General features: G+C 35.5%; 1 protein-coding gene across 1 annotated transcript in view; it reads left to right on the forward strand.

The window, feature by feature from the left end:
* Positions 1-20,488, forward strand: part of CNTN3 (contactin 3) — a 350,216-nt gene that overhangs the window by 277,220 nt on the left and 52,508 nt on the right. Inside the window, exons 12-13 of the mRNA XM_003264908.3 lie at positions 2,092-2,219; positions 3,822-3,997. Of these exons, the coding sequence (XP_003264956.1) occupies positions 2,092-2,219; positions 3,822-3,997 (304 nt within the window). The remainder of the gene's footprint in view (positions 1-2,091; positions 2,220-3,821; positions 3,998-20,488) is intronic.

A 20,488-nucleotide genomic window follows, 5' to 3' on the forward strand; every position in this document is an offset into this window, starting at 1 on the left:
TGTTTTGTTTTGTTTTTAATTCCTAGGAAAGTTCTTGGAATTTTTGACCTTTCTCTGTAGTTCCTCAAGTTGGCATGCAGTGCCATGGTTCCCTGATGAGCTTTCCGGGTCATTGCTCTCAAACCTTTTTATTTTAAATATACCTTAACACTGTTTAAAAAAAACATATGCACAACAAACCGTAATAGATAGCTGTACCCAGAATCATGAACCTGTGTGCTAGCTCTAACTCCACCATGATTTTCTCACTGAAGGAAGTGTAACCAGGATGCAAATGAAAGTGAGTAATGGACTGTAAAGTAATACATATATAAAGTGATGGGTGGCAGTCTCCTATAGTTTACTGGAGGAGAAAAATATGGAGATATATCTATATATACACACACATACATGCATATATAAATAAAACAGAAAATCTATATCTTATACATTTTTATACAGAAACTCTTGTAGTAACATTTTTGAAACACACCTAAAAATTTTACAGACTGAGATCCTTCATTCTAGTCTAATGTCCTCTGTATTTTTCCTATTTATTCTGCTGAATGGCCCAGAATTTGGAGGCATTTAGTTACCATAGTTGGCATATATGATGCCATGCTGATACTGAGGTTGCAAATATTTTTAAGAAGTTTACCATCCATTTTCACTCATGTGTCAAAAATAGGAGCCATGAAAGATAAAGACACTCAAGTGTTAAATGCATTATGTGGATAGTAATTATTTTAGGAATTCAAAGAAAGAGAATATAATTATGAGTAGACAAATTAGGGCAATAAAGATACAGTGATCAGATTAATGACAGGTTAATCCCATCTCATTTTTTTTTTCATAATTCAAATGACACCACTTCTAAGAGGCTTTTCTGATGCACCCTATCCTAGAAACCGTTCCTCCTAAAGTAATTACTCTGTATTGTATCACACTGTCTATCTCCTTCTGAGTACTTCTTAAAAATCAGAACTTCTTATTTTTACTTATTTAATTATTTGTTGTTGATACGGTTTGGCTGTGTCCCCACCCAAATCTCGTCTTAAATTGTAGCTTCCATAATTCCTACATGTTGTGGGAGGGGCCTTGTGGGACATGATTTAATCATGGGGGCAGTTTCCCCATAGTGGTCTTGTGGTAGTGAATAAGTCTCATGAGACTTGATGGTTTTATAAGGGGAACCCCTTTCGCTTGGTTCTCATTTCCTCTTTGCCTGCCACCATGTAAGACGTACATTTCATCTCTTAGCATGATTGTGAGGCCTCCCCAGCCACGTGGAACTGTAAGTCTGTTAAATCTCCTTTTTGTTGTAAATTACCCTGTCTTGGGTATATCTTTAGCAGCAGCATGAAAACAGTACTACAGTTGTCTCTGCTACTCACTGGAATATTATTCCATGAAGGTGGAGACTTTTTGTCTTGCTCACCCCATAATCCCAGTTTCTCTTATAGTGCCAAGTGTATGTAAAGCACTCAGTTATATTTCCTTAATTAGTGAGATGCCAAAGCTTTAAGTACTCTAAGTGTATACTCAGAAACTCTAAGGTAAAGTTTATTGGATTTGCCCAGGCTCTTTTCACTAACTCACAGGGGACCACCCAAATGTTCTTTTAGAAAATTTCAGTTTTTATTGGGGCGACTCTCTTAGTTCATAGTAAAAGACGTACAGCTTCTCGTTTCTCATACACTGTTTCAAATTTGAGGGACATAGTGTTCTGCCTACTTTGTATTTCTTTTCAATCGATTAGGCTAACTCCATGAATAATCTACCACAACATATATTAATATTTTTGGAAAACATTTCATACTTATTTGATCAGTGCATCATCTCAACTTAGGTGTAATAAGTAATGCTGAGTAAAAATATTGGACAAAGTTCAAATTAGTGGAGCATCTTTTGTCATCCAATGCTGTGCGTGTGTTTATGTATGTGAGTGAGGGGTGAATTTTCTTTTTTTTGTATTCCCAAAAAGCTAAGGACTGGTTGATCATGCCTTAAAAATACTAGCTTAAGGCAACACGTTCTGTAAAAATATATATATATTCATTTGGAAAAAAATGGCTATTATATATTTATTTATCTTATTTGTCTTTTCTTTAGAATCTCTTTGTTAAAAGATGGAGGACTCAAAATAGCCAATGTGACTAAAGCTGATGCTGGAACTTATACCTGCATGGCAGAAAACCAGTTTGGGAAAGCAAGTGGCACAACACATTTGGTTGTTACAGGTAGGTCCATTTCTGAAATATTGCTGTACATACGGATTCACTGTAAGATATATTATTATGATGAAAGTAACTACGTGTTTCACAATGTTCAGTACACTATGAAGGTAGAACCTGTATTTGCACTTACGTTATTTTTAACAGGTGAAACCTTAGCACAGCACAATGTGCACCAGGGAACACGTTAGTTACTGTGCTGGGTTGATAGGCAATAAGAGTTACAAATAGCATATGTTGTTGATCTTGTTCTATTTTATTTTTAAATAAAATTCTATTATGTCAGGTCTTTTGTATACACTTTGTCTTTTTCATTATAGTCGATTTTTTCCGGAGATGTTCAAGCCCAGGAAAGAACAGGATATAAATAAGAATTGCTAAAAGTTGTGGATATATTTTGTTCATTTATCCATTCATGAAAGAATGGAGCACCTACTCTGTGCCAGTTGCTTGGGCTGTATCCTTGAACACATTGTCACTAATACTGTCGTCATGAATCTTACCTTCTATAAAAGGAGAAAGAAAATAACAGTAGGAATAAGAAAGAAGAAAATTATTAGAAGGCAAAAATTGTAAACAAGAAAGAGATGCATAGGGGCAGAGGTAAGTTAGAGCATTAGAAGCAGGATGATCAGCATAAACCTCACCGAGAAGGAGAGATTTGGAAAAAGATTTCATGGAGATGAAGGTGTCAGTTAACAGATTTCTTAGTGATAATTATGCAAGCAGTTTGTAGACCTCCTGAGGAATTATTTCAGTTGGATTGAAAAGTGGAGTGGCTGCAAGGTTTTGAGCAGAGAAGTGCATGATGTTAAATACCTTTTGATATATCAGTAGGATGGTTATGAGGACCTTGGTGAGAATGGGGGTTGGGAGGACCAAAGTCTAGCTAGACTGAGTTAAAGAGGGAATTGACTAGCATAATTGTAGACAACATGCGTAAATGACTCTTTTGAAGACTTTTAGTCCAACATAGTGCAAAGTAATGTGGAGTGGTAGTGGGAAAATTGGGTCAAGAGAATTTTAATTCATGATAGACAAATGGAAGGTAGGTGGTGACGACAGGGAGAAAGAAATGTGCATGTCGACATTTGCGTTGGGGAAAAACACATTAATTAGCATTTTAACATAGTACCCCTCCTTTTTGTACCTATTCTAGCATCTTTTGTATTATATCTTTCAAATCTAGGCTACCATTAAATGTCTGTTTAGAATTTGATGGTGATGTAATTTCTAGTCAAAGTTGGTGAAAACACAGTATTTTCTATTTCTACCCCTACATTTCAAAGAACAGTAAAACTAAGTTGAAATTGATTTTGTTGATAATAATATAACTTGTTTACACATGACTTTAATTTTTAAACTTACATGTCCTACAAGTTCAAATATCCTAATTTCTTTAACAAGAATTTGTGGATCCAGTGAAATGTAGCTCTGCATCAAAATGCCTATTTTAATGTTGAATACTTTTAATTATATAGATTTATGTATATTTATGTATATGCATGTACAGACATACACAGTATAAGGTAGATGAACAGTCTGCCTGTGCAAGTGTCTTTTAACACAATAAAATGCTGTTTTTCTGAAAAAATATTTCCCCAATAGAACCAACGAGAATAACTTTGGCACCATCTAACATGGATGTTTCTGTTGGTGAAAGCGTCATATTGCCCTGCCAGGTACAACATGACCCGCTGTTAGACATCATCTTTACCTGGTATTTCAATGGGGCCCTTGCAGATTTTAAGAAAGAGGGATCTCACTTTGAGAAAGTTGGTGGGGTAAGTTGTGGCACTTTCCTCATACTTTTTATATTGCACGTGTCTCTGGCACATTGCCTCTAAAAACTATCTGACATATAGACGATGCTCTAGAAATGTTTTCTAAATAAGTGGTTTTGGTTGAGTGATTCTCAATTCTGTTTGGATCTAATTTTATTTTTGTAATTAGCAGAAATTGAACACATTGACTTCAATGTATAATTACAATTAAAATTGATGTGTGTTGTTAAGTGTTACTTTTCATTACATTTTTTTTTTTGTTAGTACCCTATGGAAAGGAAGATTTTCTTTTACAGGTGTTTGTTTTCAACATGACACATATGTGATGAACTGGGAGAAAGCTGCACTTACTAAGTGTCTCCTCCAGGTGCTTGATCCCAATTAATGTGTCAGGTCAGGGTGCATCATCACCGTTAATCCTCACAATTGCACCAGACATTAGCAGTAAGACGCTTCATTGTACAGGTGCACAAACTGAGGATTGGAAGTTTATCAACTTGCCCAGAGTCACTCAGCTAGTTAGTGGTGGAACTTCAAGTCCAGATCGGTGTGTTTCCACAACACAAATGCTTTCTAATGTTTCCATTCTGTCTCCTCTTTTGTGATGATTCCACATTAGAAAGAATTACAGATTTTAGGGAAAAATTGTCCCTTTGAGGAGAATGGTCAAGAAGTGGCTTAATGCTGGTGAGCCACCCAGATTAATGCTAAGCCTCACAGCATGTTTATGAATCTGGAATTGCAAAGCTAGCTTCCCTTGTGGGACTGTTTGCACTGACTCAAGGACAGCTTCATTCTTTTGGTAAAGAGGTCCGTGGTGGACAGTCAAGTCTGGTTTTGTCATTATGGACTTCACATACAGGCCTCAGTAAAGCAGAAAGCTACATGATGGTCAACTCAACTGTGCTCATTTGACAAAGACTTCTTATTAAATGTATGTATTTGTATACATTGGCATGTTAACATATTAAAATCACATGCAACTTAAAAGGATGGCATTTTGAGTTGAATTGTGTCCTCCCAAAAATAGATTCTTAATGTCCAATACCTCAGAATGTGACCTTATTTGGAAATTGCCTTATTGTAGAAGCCATTAGTTAAATTAAGATGAGGTCATCCCGGATTAAAATGGGCCCTTATTCAGTATAACTTTTGCCCTTATAAAAAGAAGGCCATTTGGACATAGACACACAAAGAGGAGAATGCCATGTGAAGCACAGACACAGAGGAGAGATGGACCAGTTAGGATGAAGGCCCAGAAAGGAGGTGTGCTGCCACAAGCCAAGGAATGCCTGGAGCCACCAGAAGCTGGAAGAGGCAAGGAAGAATTTCCCCTTAGAGATTTTGCAGGGAGCCTGGCTCTGCCAACACCTTGATTTCAGACTTCTAGCCATCAGGACTGTGAGAGGATACATTTCTGTTGTTTTAAGCCACCGAGTTTTTGTTACTTCGTTATGGCAACCTCAGGAAGCTAGTACAGAAAAAAGAAAGGTTTTAACAGGAAAAGAGAAATTGAGACGTTTAGATACCTAACCACAATTAAGTATAATTTTAGTACCCTTTCTATTGTCTATCATCCAATTTATTCCATTTTGGAATTACTACTTTTCTAATTGTTCTGACTGATTCACAGCTTTTGAGAACTTCACCAATTGCTAAAATCTTTTAGCTTTACTTTTACTATCATTGTAAATGTCTATTTAGTTTTAAATTGTCATTGCTTTTTTCTGTCATGATAGGAAAAGGCATATGCCATATTCTGAGCTAGCTCTCTACTCCGTACTCAGGCTGTCTTACAATTTAACAATTTCTTCTTCCTTGGGCCTCAAGAAGAAGCCTAAAATGGTACTTTCATAAAGACTCCTTACCCAATCTGGGAAAGGCTTCTCTAATCCAGCTCTTCTGCTGCTTGTAATTATTGAAGAATTCCATTTGAAACATTAGTCAGCTTTGCCATTATAATGAAGGTAATTATGTTTGTGATTGATTTCTCAGCTGGATTGTGAGCTGTTCATAATAGTTTATCTAATACGGTTCCTCTGTCTTAGCTACTGCTAAATAAATGTGCAATGAAAGACTGAAAAATCCAAAGTAGTTTGATTATAACATGCATCAAACAGTTACAAAGGAACCCTAAGACTGAGCCAGATTGCAGCTATCTTTCAGAAAAGTTTGAAGTTCAAAACATTCGAGTTTAGAATGTAATTTAACTATCTTGATTTACATAGCACTGATAGGTTCTACAGAAGGCATAAAGTCATCTCTGTACAAGTCAGGTGTCTGAAACCTGAAATTTCATAAATTAATGCTATCACTTGCCGATTCTGTTCTTTCTCTAACATGCTAGTTCATGGCCTATGAATTTTTTATTGACTTGTGCCATTAGGAACTTAATATTCTCCCATCACTATAAAACAGTAAGCCATACAAGATGACATTACCCTTAAGCACAGGCAATTAAGTAAATCGGTTTTCTGTTGCATGAGAAGGGAATCATGTAACAAGTCTTGTCTTCTGATTGTGTATTCATTGCAGCATGCACATTAATACAAAGATAGTCTGCCTGTCTTTTTCTTCAGTGGGTTCACAGATATATCCCATTTGCAAAAGCAGCAAAATGTGAACAAGGAGGCTGGTAAGTGGGAAAGTTGCCTAGAAAGGTGGATAGTAAGAGGCATGTTTTAAAAAGAGGTTAGGGGTAGCTCAGATTATAGAAAATACAACTCATAGCTTTGAACTGAATCAGCCAATTATTGGGACTATGCTAATTATCAACACCCATTCATTTGTTTTAAAAACACAGCCTTTTGGAAAAAAAAGCTCAGAAAGCTCCAATAATTTAAACCAGATCTACTGTATAGATTTGAAATTGTGCCAAAGGAGCACGATGACACCAGTCACAGATTTTTGCACAATTGGAATTATACGTTCAGAAAAGCTTAATGAAACTAAGTGTCTAAAACAAATTGGCTCGTCACAAAGGAGGAGTAGGGGTCCAAAGACAGGTTTCAGTCCATGATCATGGGGCGAACCAAAAAGTCGTATCATTTAATCAGCAGGAAAAGACTTCCACATAAGTTCCTGTTTGCCAAGAAAAGTTCAATCATAGGCACAGTGTGGTTTGGTTTTGGAAGTGGCAGATTTGTATTCAGATACACAAGAGTTCTAGGCTCTGTTGTTTGCTGGTTGATGCCCATGGGTGAGTGAGTCACGTAATTTTTTGGTCTTATTTTCTGATCTTTTTTCACATCAGTTTTTAATACAGTCACATGTTGCTTAACGATGGGGATACATTCTGAGAAATGTGTTATTAGGCAATTCCGTCCTTATGTGGACATCATAGGGTGCACTTACACAAACCTAATGACACAGCCTACTACACACCCAGGCTGTGTGGTATAGCCTATTCCTCCTGCCCTGCAAACTTGCACAACATGCCACTGCCCTGAATGCTGTGGGCAATTTAGCAGAATGGTGAGTATTCATGTATCTAAACGTTGAAACAGTACAGTAAAAATACGGTATAAAGGATTTTCAAAAAGGAGCACCTGTATAGGGCACTTACTGTGAATAGAGTTTGCAGGACTGGAACTTGCTCTGGGTGTCAGTGAGTGAGTGGTGAGTGAAGGTGAAGGCTAGGACATTGCTGTATACTACTGAAAACATTAGAAACACTGTACACTTAGGATACACTCAATGTATAAGAAGTATTTTCTTTCTTCAATAGTAAATTAACCGTAGCTTACCATAACTTTTTTACTTTATAAACTTTAAACTTCTTTAGACTTTTTGACTGTTTTGTCATTAACACCTAGCTTAAAACACACATTGTACAGCTATACAAAAATATTTTCTTTATATCCTTATTCAATAAGGATAAGCTTTTTATCTGTTTTTAATTATTTTTTCATTTTAAACATTTATATCAAAAATGAATACACAAAGGCACAGGTTAGCCTAGGCCTATGCAGGGTCAGGACCATCAATATCACTGTCTTGTGCCTCCACATCATGCTTCACTGGAAGGTCCACAGGGGCAATAACATGCATGGAGCTGTCATCTCATAGGACAGCAATGCCTTCTTCTGGAATTCCTCCTGAAGGACCTCTATGAGACTGTTTGATAGTTAACTTTTCTTTTTAATTTGTAGAAGGAGTACACTATAAAATAACAATATAAAGTATGGTATAGTAAATGGTATAAACTATTAACATGGTCATTTATCATAATTTTCAAGTATTATATACTGTACATAATTGTAATTGCCAGACTATTATATGATAGGCAGCACAATAGGTTTGTTTACCTCAGCATCATCACAAAAGCATCAGTAAGGCATTGTGCTGTAATATTATGATGGCTACAGTGTCACTAGGCAATAGAAACTTTTTTTTTTTTTTGAGACAGGGTCTCACTCTGTCACTCAGGCTGGAGTGCAGTGGCACGATCTTGACTCACTGCAACCTCCGCCTCCTGGGTTCAAATGATTCTCCAGCCTCAGCCTCCCTAGGTGGGACTACAGGCATGCACCATGGTGTCCGGCTAATTTTTGTATTTTTAGTAGAGATGGGGTTTCGCCATGTTGGCCAGGCTGGTCTTGAACTTCTGACCTCAGGTGATCCGCCCATCTTGGCCTCCCAAAGTGCTGGGATTACAGGCATGAGGCATCAGGCCCAGCCAGCTCCATTATAATCTTATGGGACCACTGTCATATATGTGGTCCATCCTTGACCATAAAGTCATTATGTGGTGACACATAACTCTATTTGCCCCATTCCCTCTTGCCATGAGATCTCTTTCCAGACCACAGTTTTCTCTCTTTTTTGCCTGTATCCACATATCTTCATATATGATGGTGTGAATGTAAATAAGAATGTGTACCCTATTTCACATATGCAGAATCACAAGAAGAGATACAGGCCTAGCTAGATGTTTATGGTAGTGTTCTATCATACCTATATTTAAGCAATGAATTTTACTCCATTATTTACCCCTGTATAACATCTTTATTTCCTTACTTTTAAAAAGAGCTTAGCGTCCATCGATAGGAAAAGGGAGGTAATATTCCAAAGTTCAGGAGAAACCAAAGAACACTGTTAACTGGTATGTGAAGACCTAGGGCCTGGTAATTTAAGTATGATTTTACAAATGTTGAGGGATAATTTTGACTTGCTCAGTAAGCTAACTTTTGGACTTACATGCATTATATGCCAGAGGCTCCCTACAGATAGAAACTTTTGGACGTAAACACACTAGTTCACGCTATATTGTAAGGATGTTTAAATATATATGCTTTGATAAACCCTATGTGGCGCAGTTACTTTAGAAATAAAGAATGTCCAGAGCCAAGGTGTACAGCTTTACCAACACTTTGTGCAACTGGGTCTATGATGAATTAGAATGTTTGTGGATAAAAGTCACTGGAAGCAATAAGAACTTGAGCAGTGACAACCAATCTGCCATTAATTTAAATGGCTCACTTCAATATGATTTATTTCCCACAAGCCACAATTTCACTCCAGTTACAGCAGCTACTCATGAGCTTGAGATTTGATGTATTTTTCAGCTCTCAGTGGCAGAAAAGAATATCTTTGAAATTGATCCTTTGTGTGATAATACAAGTGGCCACTTTGACTTGATTTATTTCATCGTATTATTTGTGTGTGAAGACCGAAAGTTTGAAAACAGCAGCTCTTTATAACTACGTAAACAATTTTATGTAAAGGAAAGCACTCATTCCCCAAACAACTTCTGGGGGTATTCTGAGTTTTTAAGCATATCCCCATTGGACTATATTATACATTTTGTATCTTGTCCAAATTCAAAGCATCAGCTGACTTGAAATAATTATTAAGAGAATGTACCCAGGAACAAATTCACAAAAGTGGGGATCAGACCAGAAGAATTATTATTTATCTTGAACCCACGTCTTTGAAGCATGACTCCTCCCATAATGTTATTTGCTGGTAAAGAAACAAGAATTCCCCAATTCCAGCTGGAAAAATGGGTAATGCACAAAACTGTTGATGTGTAGTTATTCGCCTGACTCATCATTTACTCAACCAGGCAAATAAAGGCTCAGTTCCTGCTTAAAGTGTGATTGATGTCCAAGGGCTGTATTTATCTAGTACAATATTTATGAAGATGAATGGTCCAAAGCCATCCCGAGTGGAAATCCTGTAAGGTAGACTTAAATTTACAAGAATAAGTCAAAACAAGCAACATGTGACTTCTTGTACTAAAGCCCATAAGAACAGCAGAGTTAAAACAAACCAAGGCTATAAAGGAAATGACATAAAGGAAAACATATGCGAATATTTATTATGTAAATAAAACAGAAGGAGAGTGCAACAAATGTTAATTTCCAGCAAAGAATAATTCGTGGCAAACCTTAAAAGCAAAAAGGATAAATTTATTTTGGAAAAATTTCTTTTTATCATGAAAATCAAATACCTCAAATAAGGTACGATTAAAACATATCAGGTCAAGAACAAAGAACTAGTAAGAAATACAACTGTGTAGACTTTGAGAGCCCTTCTTTCAACTATCAGTAGATCAATTTGCTAAAAATTAAACAGACTATTTTGATACTGTAATTAATTGAAGTAACAGAAATATATGAAAAAAAATCCTACAGATAGAAAATACGCACTCCTTTTTATTCTTTCTATATCTTTGCAAAATTTGGTTAATAAAAATAACAAACATGTACATAAAGGAGAAAGAACAAATAAAATTCATATAATATCAAAAAGCAATTGATAATCTACAGAATATAGCAATGAAGAATAAAGAGAAAAGAAAAACTAAAATTAGACATTAGAAAAGGAATATAAGAGATAAAAAAGAAATGTAAAAACACACAGGATTACATATTCAGGTCATATATATGAAATTCCAATTAAATGACCCATTTCTGCAGAAATATAAATCTTCAAAATTTAAATTTAATTAATTTAAAATAAAAATGAAATTAAAATTGTCTGCTTAGGTAGACTCATTATTATGAAAACTTGCAAATCAATTTTCCACCTCCACCAATAATAAGGATTTTAGGGCTAGATAATTTTACTGGTAATTTTTGTTTTTCAAATCTTAAGGAAACAGATAAATATTCTGTGTTATGTAAACTATTTGACAACATTAAAAGTGTGAAATATTTTTAATTTATTTTGTAAGTCTAGCATATTCCTATGAACAAAACCTGCCAAGATAGTAAATAGTTAGTAAATACAAACTGATTACATGAATACAGTAAGAAAACTTAAGGGAAATTTTGGCAAACCAGATTGAACATTATATTCAAAGATTAACCCTGCCAGGAGTGGTGGCTAAGGCCTGTAATCCAATCACTTTGGGAGGCCAAGACAGGGGGATCACTGAGGTCAGGAGTTTGAGACCAGCCTGGCCAACATGGTGAATCCCCATCTCTACTAAAAATACAGAAATTAGCTAGGCGTGGTCACACATGCCTCTAATCGCAGCTACTTGGGAGGCTTGAGCCAGGAGAATGGCTTGAACTCAGGAGGGAGAGGTTGCAGTGAGCTGAGATTGCGACATTACACTTCAGCCTGGGCAAGGAGAGAAACTCTGTCTCAAAAAAAAAAAAAAAAAAGATTAACCCTTCATAAGCTACTATAGGATATCCCAGGAAATGTACATACATCGTATCGATAGATCTAATAAACCACAATATTCTCGATTGATACTAAGATGACATTTAATAAAAATAATGAGCAATCACTGACTTTTAAATTCATATTAAAATAGGGTCAGAAAGATACTTCTTCCGCATCCCAAAAGTGTCTTTAAAGGAAACGTGCCGGAAATATTGTTATTTAAATCATCAACAAGGTGAGGCTACAGACAAATATCATTTGGACATGTTTAGGTCAATGCAATAAAGTATGAAACAAATAAAAGGTGACTATGAAAATAAGGAAACAAACATTATTTCAGGACAAAATCATATTAGGACTACTCAAAACCCAATAGTATCAACTCTAAATTTTTTTAAATTAATGACTTCAGTCAACAGCTTGGATACCAGGTAAATTGCAAAAAAATAATAACTTCCTTACAGCTAGATAGGAGGATATTCATAGCTTTCTTACAACTAGTTGTCTATAGCACTGTAAGGTGACTATAGTAATAATTTATTGTATGTTTTCAAATAGCTAGAATACAGGATTTTGAACGTTCCCAACACAAATAAATGCTTTGAGGTGATAGATGCACTAATTATTCTATTTTGATTATTATATATCATCTACATATATCTAAATATTACACTGTAATGCATAAATATGTACAATTATTATGTGTCTACTGAAAACATGTATTAACATTTTTAAGCAATAGTTTTCCTTTGTATCAACAATAACTAATAAGAAAATATAACAGGACGAAACCTCCCTGAAAAGATAGGTAAATTCATGTTAATAATTTGCACAAGAAGTATGTGAGGCCTACATAAAAGCACCTACAATACTTTCTAAATTTGGCCAGAGTTAGAAAGAGAGATATAATGACAGACAGAAAGGGGGAAAGAAATATGAAATATTCAGTATTTCCAGATGAAATAAAACAGGCATACATTACAAGATTTTAATTTTTCCCAGGTTTCTCCAAAACTTTAAAATACTACCAATCAGATCTCAGTTTAAACAATTCTGAGAGTGCTTAGAGTAAGAAATCAAGTAGGGATAAAAATAGTTAATAGCATTTTGAAAGACAAGTAATGATGCCTCATCATTAATTTCCAGAGAATATTCTGGGGGTATTTGCTCAGGTAGGAAATTACTAGATCAGATTGGTGTGACACACATACAGTTTCATCATTCCAAAATCTGAAACCGAATGTCAGCATTTGAAACCTATGCCTTTCTCTTATATACCATTGATCTTTATCTCTGTCTCAGTTACATCATCTGCAAAATTGAGATGCTGATAATACTTAGAGATATTTGTAAAGTGCCAAGGACAATAGAAGTTAGCTCTTTGGGGTCATTACTACTGCCAGCAGTAGTGGTAGTATTATTTCTAAATTGTTCCCCAGGAAAGCTGCAGCTATTTATATTCCCATCAGTACTAGTAAAGGGGTTCCTGTTTCCCCATATTCTTTTCTGCACATGAGTTTTTCCTTCATTTTTTTTTAATTTTTGCCAACAGATGACTGAGAAGCCGTATCTCATTACCCCCAACCTCTCATTTCTCAGATTAATGAGATTGAAAATCTCTCCATTTGCTTATTAGGAATTTGGATACTGAGGAAAGATTGGGAATTATAACTGACTCTTCCAAATCAAGAAAATTGGGAGTTAATACTAACTTTTGTGAAATACAAGATGACTTCATCAGAGAAGAGCAAGAAAAAACTACCTTTTGTTTCTAGCTAGAGAAATTCACAACAAATCCTAGTTGACTGGATTATTGTATAGGATATTAATTTAAAAGAAAATCTAGCGTAGAGTAACATTCAAAAGTTATAAAACAAAATGCAAACTGCTTCAAGACAACTCTCAGCTAGATAAGATTTTTTTTTTGCCAAAGACAAAGTAATGAAATTTACATGTGCATATTAGATTTTGTTTTTATTTTTAATAGACATGCAACAATTGTACATATTTATGGGGTACAAACTGATATTTCAATACATGTATTAATGTGCATGTATCAGATTGTTACCTCCTTCATGTGTCCTTTGAAGAGAACTCTTTGGAGCACAGCAGGAAATCTTTCACTTACACACAAATTCCCAATATATATACTAGTTTTCTCTCACAGTATAGGCTCTACCTTTCACAGAGGGCAGATTTTATCTCACTTTTCTGTTAACTTTGTCTATTACCTCTTTCATATATTTTTTTTCATTTTCAAGTAATCAAACAAGTCTATCTTCTTCTTTGGCTAAGAATTTTCATTAGTTTTCTTGGATTGAGTGGGATATAAAGCTAGGAGAATTTGAGGAGAGGCAGACAGAAGATTTTGGAACCAATGTTCATAAGGGTTACATACAGAAGACTATTTTGGGATGTTAGGTTATGCCTCTGGGAGAGAAACTTTGAAGGAAATACAGATATTTAAAGAAAACTTCTGGCAGATTTTGCTGTGAACTTCATCATGTTTCATGCAAACCTTCAATAAAATTACATCACTTGACAATTCTTAGAAGAGTTGGTCTTGGCTGAGCGTGGTGGCTCAGCTTGCAATCCCAGCACTTTGGGAGGCTGAGGCCAACCAGCCTGGCCATCATGGCAAAACTCCATGTCTACTAAAAATTAAAAATCAGCTGGGCAAGGTGGCACACACCTGTATTCCCAGCTACTTGGGAGGCTGAGACAGGAGAATCGCTTGAACCCGGGAGGCAGAGGTTGCAGTGAGCAGAGATTGCACCACTGCATTCCAGACTGTGAGACAGAGCAAAACTCTGTCTCAAAAAAAAAAAAAAAAAGAAAGAAAAGAAAAAGAAGAGTTGGTTTTAGAGGGTGTGGGTTATCTGTGTTGTTAATATCTTAGGATATACTGGAGTTCCACTATTGGAATTCATATAGAAAAATATAAGATACCACGAAAGAATTACTAATGTGTATGTTTATGTACATGTGAGTATATTTGTGTATATACCAGCATACAAAAATCCAAATACAGTAATATATTTTTTTAAATCTCTGAAAGTTCTAAGAGAGTCAGTAGTAATTCATTTGATATTGTTTATAATTCCTTCAGTTCCTCCAAATTTTAAATATCCGTAACAGATATTTACCTACATCTGTGACTTGCAAATTTAAAAAAAAATCTCATCTCTGGGCGGCTGAGGCTGATGTTGACTGGTAGAAAGAGCTGCAGTTTATAATTTTGGCTTATTTTGTTTGACAAAGGCTGACAGGATTAAGGTTCATGAGTACATCTTGCAAAAGGAGACTGAAGTTGAAAAAAGGGGTAAATGCAATAAATTCAATAAATAAATAAATCATATCAAATGAGGAGAAAAATGGTATCTGCTGATGATAGCTTTACCTTTACTCATGCTGGCTTAGGTAGTTTCTTAATGGCTGTATTGAGATGTGATTCCCATACCATGCAGTGTATCCACTTAAAGTATAAAATGCAGTGGCTTTTAACATATTCACGGAGCTGTACTTTCATTGCAATAGTTAGTTTTAGAATATCTTTGTTATCTCAAAAAGAAAGCTCATATCCCTTAACCATAACTTTCGAAATCCCCACCCTTCAACCTCAGGCAGAGGCAACCACCGATCTACTTTCTCTATATACCTATTTGCATATTCTGGACATTTCATATAAATGAAACATAATATGTGGTCATTTGAGATGGACCCCTTTTAAAAAATAAACTTTATTTATTACACAGTTTCTAAGGTTCATAGTAAAATTGAACTGGAAGTACAGAAAGTACCCATGTGCCCCCATCCTCCCACACACACACCCTCCTTGACTATCAACATCCCATACCAGAGTGGCACATTTTTTATAATCTATGAACCTACATTGACGCATCATTATTATCCCAAGTTAATAGTTTACATTGGAGTTCACTCTTCATCTTGTGCATTTGATTGGTACAAATGTATAATGGCATGTATCCACCGTTGTAGTATCTCACAGAATAGTTTCACCACCCTAAAAATCCTCTGTACCCTGCCTGTTCATTCCTTCTAGCCCTCCTAACTTCTGGCAACCACTAATCTTTTTATTGTCTCAATAGTTTTGCCTTTTCCAGAATGTCATATTGTTGGACTCATATAGTATATAGGCTTTTCAAATGGGCTTGTTTCACTTAGTAATATACTTTTAAGTTCCTCCATGTCTTTTCATGGCTTGATATCTCAGCTCATTTTAGTGCTGAATAATATCCCAGTATCTGGATATATCACCGTTTATTTATCCACTCATCTACTAAAGGATATATTGGTTGCTTCCATGTTTTGGCAGTTATGAATAAAGCTGCTATATACATCTATGTGCAGTTTTTTATTGGACATAAGTTTTCAGTTCATTTTGGCAAGTACCAAAGAGCATGATTGCTGGATCTTATGGTAAGAGTATGTTTAATTTTGTAAGAAACTACTGGACTGTCTTGCAGAATGGCTATAACATTTTGTATCCCCACCAGTGATAAATGAGAGTTCCTGCTACTCTACATCCTCGCCAGAATTTTGTGTGGTCAGTATCTGGATTTTGGCCAATCTAATAGATATGTAGTGGTATCTCATTGTTTTAATTTGCAATTCCCTAATGAAATATGATGTTGAACATATTTTTATATTCTTACTTGCCATCTGCATATAGTCTTTGATGAAGTGTTGGTTCAGGTCTTTTGCCTACTTTTTAATCAGGGTGTTCATTTTTGTTTTGGGAAGTTTTAAGAGATTTTTCTATATTTTGTCTAACAGCCCTTTGTCAGATTTGTCTTTTGCAAATATGTTCTCCAAGTCTATGGCTCATCCTCTCATTCTGTTAACATCCGTTGTTTTTTTTTTTTTTTTTTTTTTTCTGAGTTACCCAGGCTGGAGTGCAATGCCACAATCTCAGCCAACTGCACCCTCTGCCTACTGGGTTCAAGCAATCCTCTTGCCTCAGCCTCCCAAGTAGCTGGGACTACAGATGTGTACCACCACACCCGGCTAATTTTTGTATTTTTAGTGGAGACTGGGTTTCGCCATGTTGGCCAGTCTGATTTCGAACTTCTGACCTCAGGTGATCTGCCCACCTCGGATTCACCATTGAACCCGTCTGGACCTGATGCTTTCTGTTTGGGAAAATTATTAATCATTGATTCAATGTATCTACTATATGTAAGACTATTTGTGCTATCTACTTGTTTTTGTATAACTTTTGGCAGATTATGTCTTTCAAGGAATTGATCCATTTCATCTAGGTTCTCAAATTTGTGGACATAGCATTGTTCATAATATTTTGTATTATCTTTTAATATACATAGGGTCTATAATGATGTTTCCTTTTTAATCTCTGATATTAGTTATTTGTGTCTTCTCTTTTTTTCTTAAGTAGCCTAGCTAGAGATTGATTGATTTTATTGCTCTTTTCAAAGAATCAGCTTTTGTTGATTTTCTTTGTTGACTTGCAATTTTCAAGTTTATTCATTTTCACTCTTGATTTTTTTTTAATTCCTTTTACTTTGGATCTGATTTACTCTATTTTTCCAGTTTTCTGAAGCAAAAAGCTTAGATTATTGGTTTGGGCTCCTTCTTTTTGCTTTTATATGCACTCAATGACATAAATTTCCCTCTAGGCGTAGCTTTGACTATATTCTACAAATTATGATGCTATATTTCTGTTTTTGTTTAGTTCAAAATCTCTTTTTAATTTAAAAACACCTCTTATTGAGATAAAATCATATAATATATACAAATTTTATCTTTTTTCAAGTATTATTTTAGAATCAGTGGGCACACATACAGGTTTGTTAAAGGTATATTGCATGATGCCAAGGTTTGGAGTATTTGAATCCATCGCCCAGGTACTGAGCATAGTACCCAATAGTTCTTCAACTCTTGTGCCCCCAGTCCTCCTCCCTCTTGTATTCTCCAGTGTTTATTGTTCTTATATTTATGTTCATGTATACCCAATGTTTAGCTCCCACTTATAAGTGAGAACATATGGTATTTGGTTTTCTATTTCTGTTAGTTCACTTAGGATGGTGGTTTCCAGCTGCATCCATGTTGCTGCAAAAGCCATGATTTTATTCTTTTTCACGGTTGCAGAGTATTTCATGGTATATATGTACCACATTTTCTTTACCCAGTCTCCCATTGATGGGCACCTGGGCGGACTTCATATCTTTGCTATTGTGAATAATACTGTGGTGAACATATGGGTGCATATGTGTTTTTGGCAGGATGCTTTATTTTCCTTTGGTTATGTACCTAGTAATGGGATTGCTGGGTTAAATGGAGTTCAGCTTTTCCTTCTTTGGGAAATCTCCAAAATGCTTTTCACAGTGGCTGTACTAATTTACATTCCCACCAACAGTGTATAAGTGTTTCCTTTACTCCACAACCTTGCCAACATCTGTTATTTTTTTACTTTTTAACAAAAGCCATTCTTACTGGTGTGAGATGGTATCTCATTGTGGTTTTGATTTGCATTTCTCTGGTGATTAGTGATGATGAGCATTTTTTCATATGTTTTTTGTCCACTCGTATGTCTTCTTTTGAAAAGTGTCTGTTCATGTCATTTGCCCACTTCCTACCAGGGTTATGTTTTTGATTGTTGATTTAAGTTCCTTATAGATTCTGAATCTTAGACATTTATTGGATACATAGTTTGCAAGTATTTTCTCCCATTCTGTAAGTTTATGCCCTTGATCATTTATCTTGCTCTGCAGAAGCTCTTTAGTTTAATTAGGTCCCACTTGTCAATTTTTGATTATGTTGCAATTGCCTTTGAGGACATAGTAATAAATTATTTGCCAAGGCCAGTAGTAAAAAGAGTATTTCCTATGTTTTTATGGGGTATTTCCCTATAAAATATTTTCGTAGGGTGTTTCCTAGGATTTTTATGGTTTCATGTCTCACATTTAAGTCTTTAATCCGTTGTGACTTAATTTTTGTGTATGGTGATAGGGAAGGTCCATCTTCATTCTTCTGCATATGAATAACCAATTATCACAGCACCACAAGATCTTTTTCAATTTCACTTGAGATTTTTTCTTTGATCCATGTGTTATTTAGAATCTCTGTGTGTAATTTAATCTCCAAGTATTTGAGGATTTTCTAGCTACTGTTCTGTTACTGATTTTTAGTTTAATTCTATTATGGTCTGAGAGGAGACACTGTATGCATTTTTTATACATTTACATTTTGAAGGTGTGTTTTCTAGCCCAGTATGTGGTCTTTCTTGGTGAACATTCCATACGAGCTTGAGAAAAATGTGTAACCTGCTGTTGTTACTGGAAAGGAATCCCAATCCAGACCCCAAGGGAGGGTTCTTGATTCTTGTGCAAGAAAGAATTTAGGGTGAGTCCACAGAGTAAAGAGAAAACAAGTTTATTAGGGAAGTAAAGAAGCAAAAGAATGGCTACTCCATAGGCAGAGCAGCCTTGAGATCTGCTGGATAACTATTTTTATGGGTGTTTATTGATTATATGCTAAACAAGGGATGGATTATTCATGAGATTTCCAGGAAAGGGACAGGAACTTCTCAGAACTTAGGATTCCTTTTCCTTTTAGACCACTTATACTAACCTCTAGACGTTGCCATGGCATATGTGAACTGTCATGGCACTGGCAGGAGTGTCTTTTAGCATGCTAATGCATTATAATTAGGGTATAACGAGCAGCAAGGATGACCAAAGGTCACTTTTATTGGCATCTCGATTTTGATAGGTTTCAGCTGGCTTCTTTACTACATTTTGTTTTACCAATGAGATCTTTGTGACCCGTGTCTTGTGTCAACCTCCTGTCTCACCCTGTGAATAAGAATGCCTGACCTCCTGGGAATGCAGTACAGAAGGTCTCAGCCTCATTTTACTTTGGCTGTGACTCAAGATGGAGTCACTCTGATTCAAACCCCTCTGACACTGCTGTTGGATAAAGTAGTCTATAGATGTCCATTATATGCAATTGATTGAAGGTACTGTTGAGGTCACCTAAGTCTTTACTTGTTTTCTGCCTGTTGGATCTGTTCATTTTTGATAGAGAGGTGTTAAAGTCTCCAAATATGATACTGGATTCCTGTCTTTCTCCTTGAAGTTCTATCAGTATTTGCCTTACATATTTTGATGCTCTGTTGTTAGGTAAATACACGTAAAGAATTGTTACATCCTCTTGGAGTGTCCCTTTATTATGTAATGCCCCTCATTAGCCCTGACAACTTTCCTTAATCTGAATTCTGCTATATTTGAAATTAATATAGCTACTCCTGCTGTCTTTTGATCAGTACAATCATAGTATATATTTCGCTATCCCTTTTAATCTATGTGTGTCTTCATATATAACGTAGGTTTTTGTAGACAACATGTAATTGGGTCTAGGCTTTTTGATACATTCTGGCAATTTCTATCTTTTAATTGATGCATTTAGATTATAGATATTCAAGTAATAGTTGAGATATCTGCATTAATTTCTATCATATTTCTTACTGTTTTCTATTTTTTAATCTTGTTCTTTGTTCCTTTTTTGCCTTCCTCACTTCCTGCCATTTGTGATTTAATTGGGAATTTTATATGATTGCATTTTCTCTCATTTCGTAGCATGTTGCTATGTCTAAATATTTGTGTCTTCTCAAAATTTGCATGTTGAAATCCTAACTCCCACAGTAGTGGTCTTAGAAGGTGGAGACTTTTAGAAGTGAATAGGTCATTGGGGCAGAGCCCTCAGGAATGGGATTAGTGTTGAAGGAAATTAAAATATTTTCCCCAAAATGTATTTATTTGACATATTTTGAAATGGGTACTGCTTGGCCATCTGCACAAAAGTGGCTTTGCAAAGCTGTTGTAGTAAATG

The sequence above is a fragment of the Nomascus leucogenys genome, chromosome 21, assembly GCF_006542625.1.
Source record: "Nomascus leucogenys isolate Asia chromosome 21, Asia_NLE_v1, whole genome shotgun sequence".
Classification (NCBI taxonomy): Eukaryota; Metazoa; Chordata; class Mammalia; order Primates; family Hylobatidae; genus Nomascus; species Nomascus leucogenys.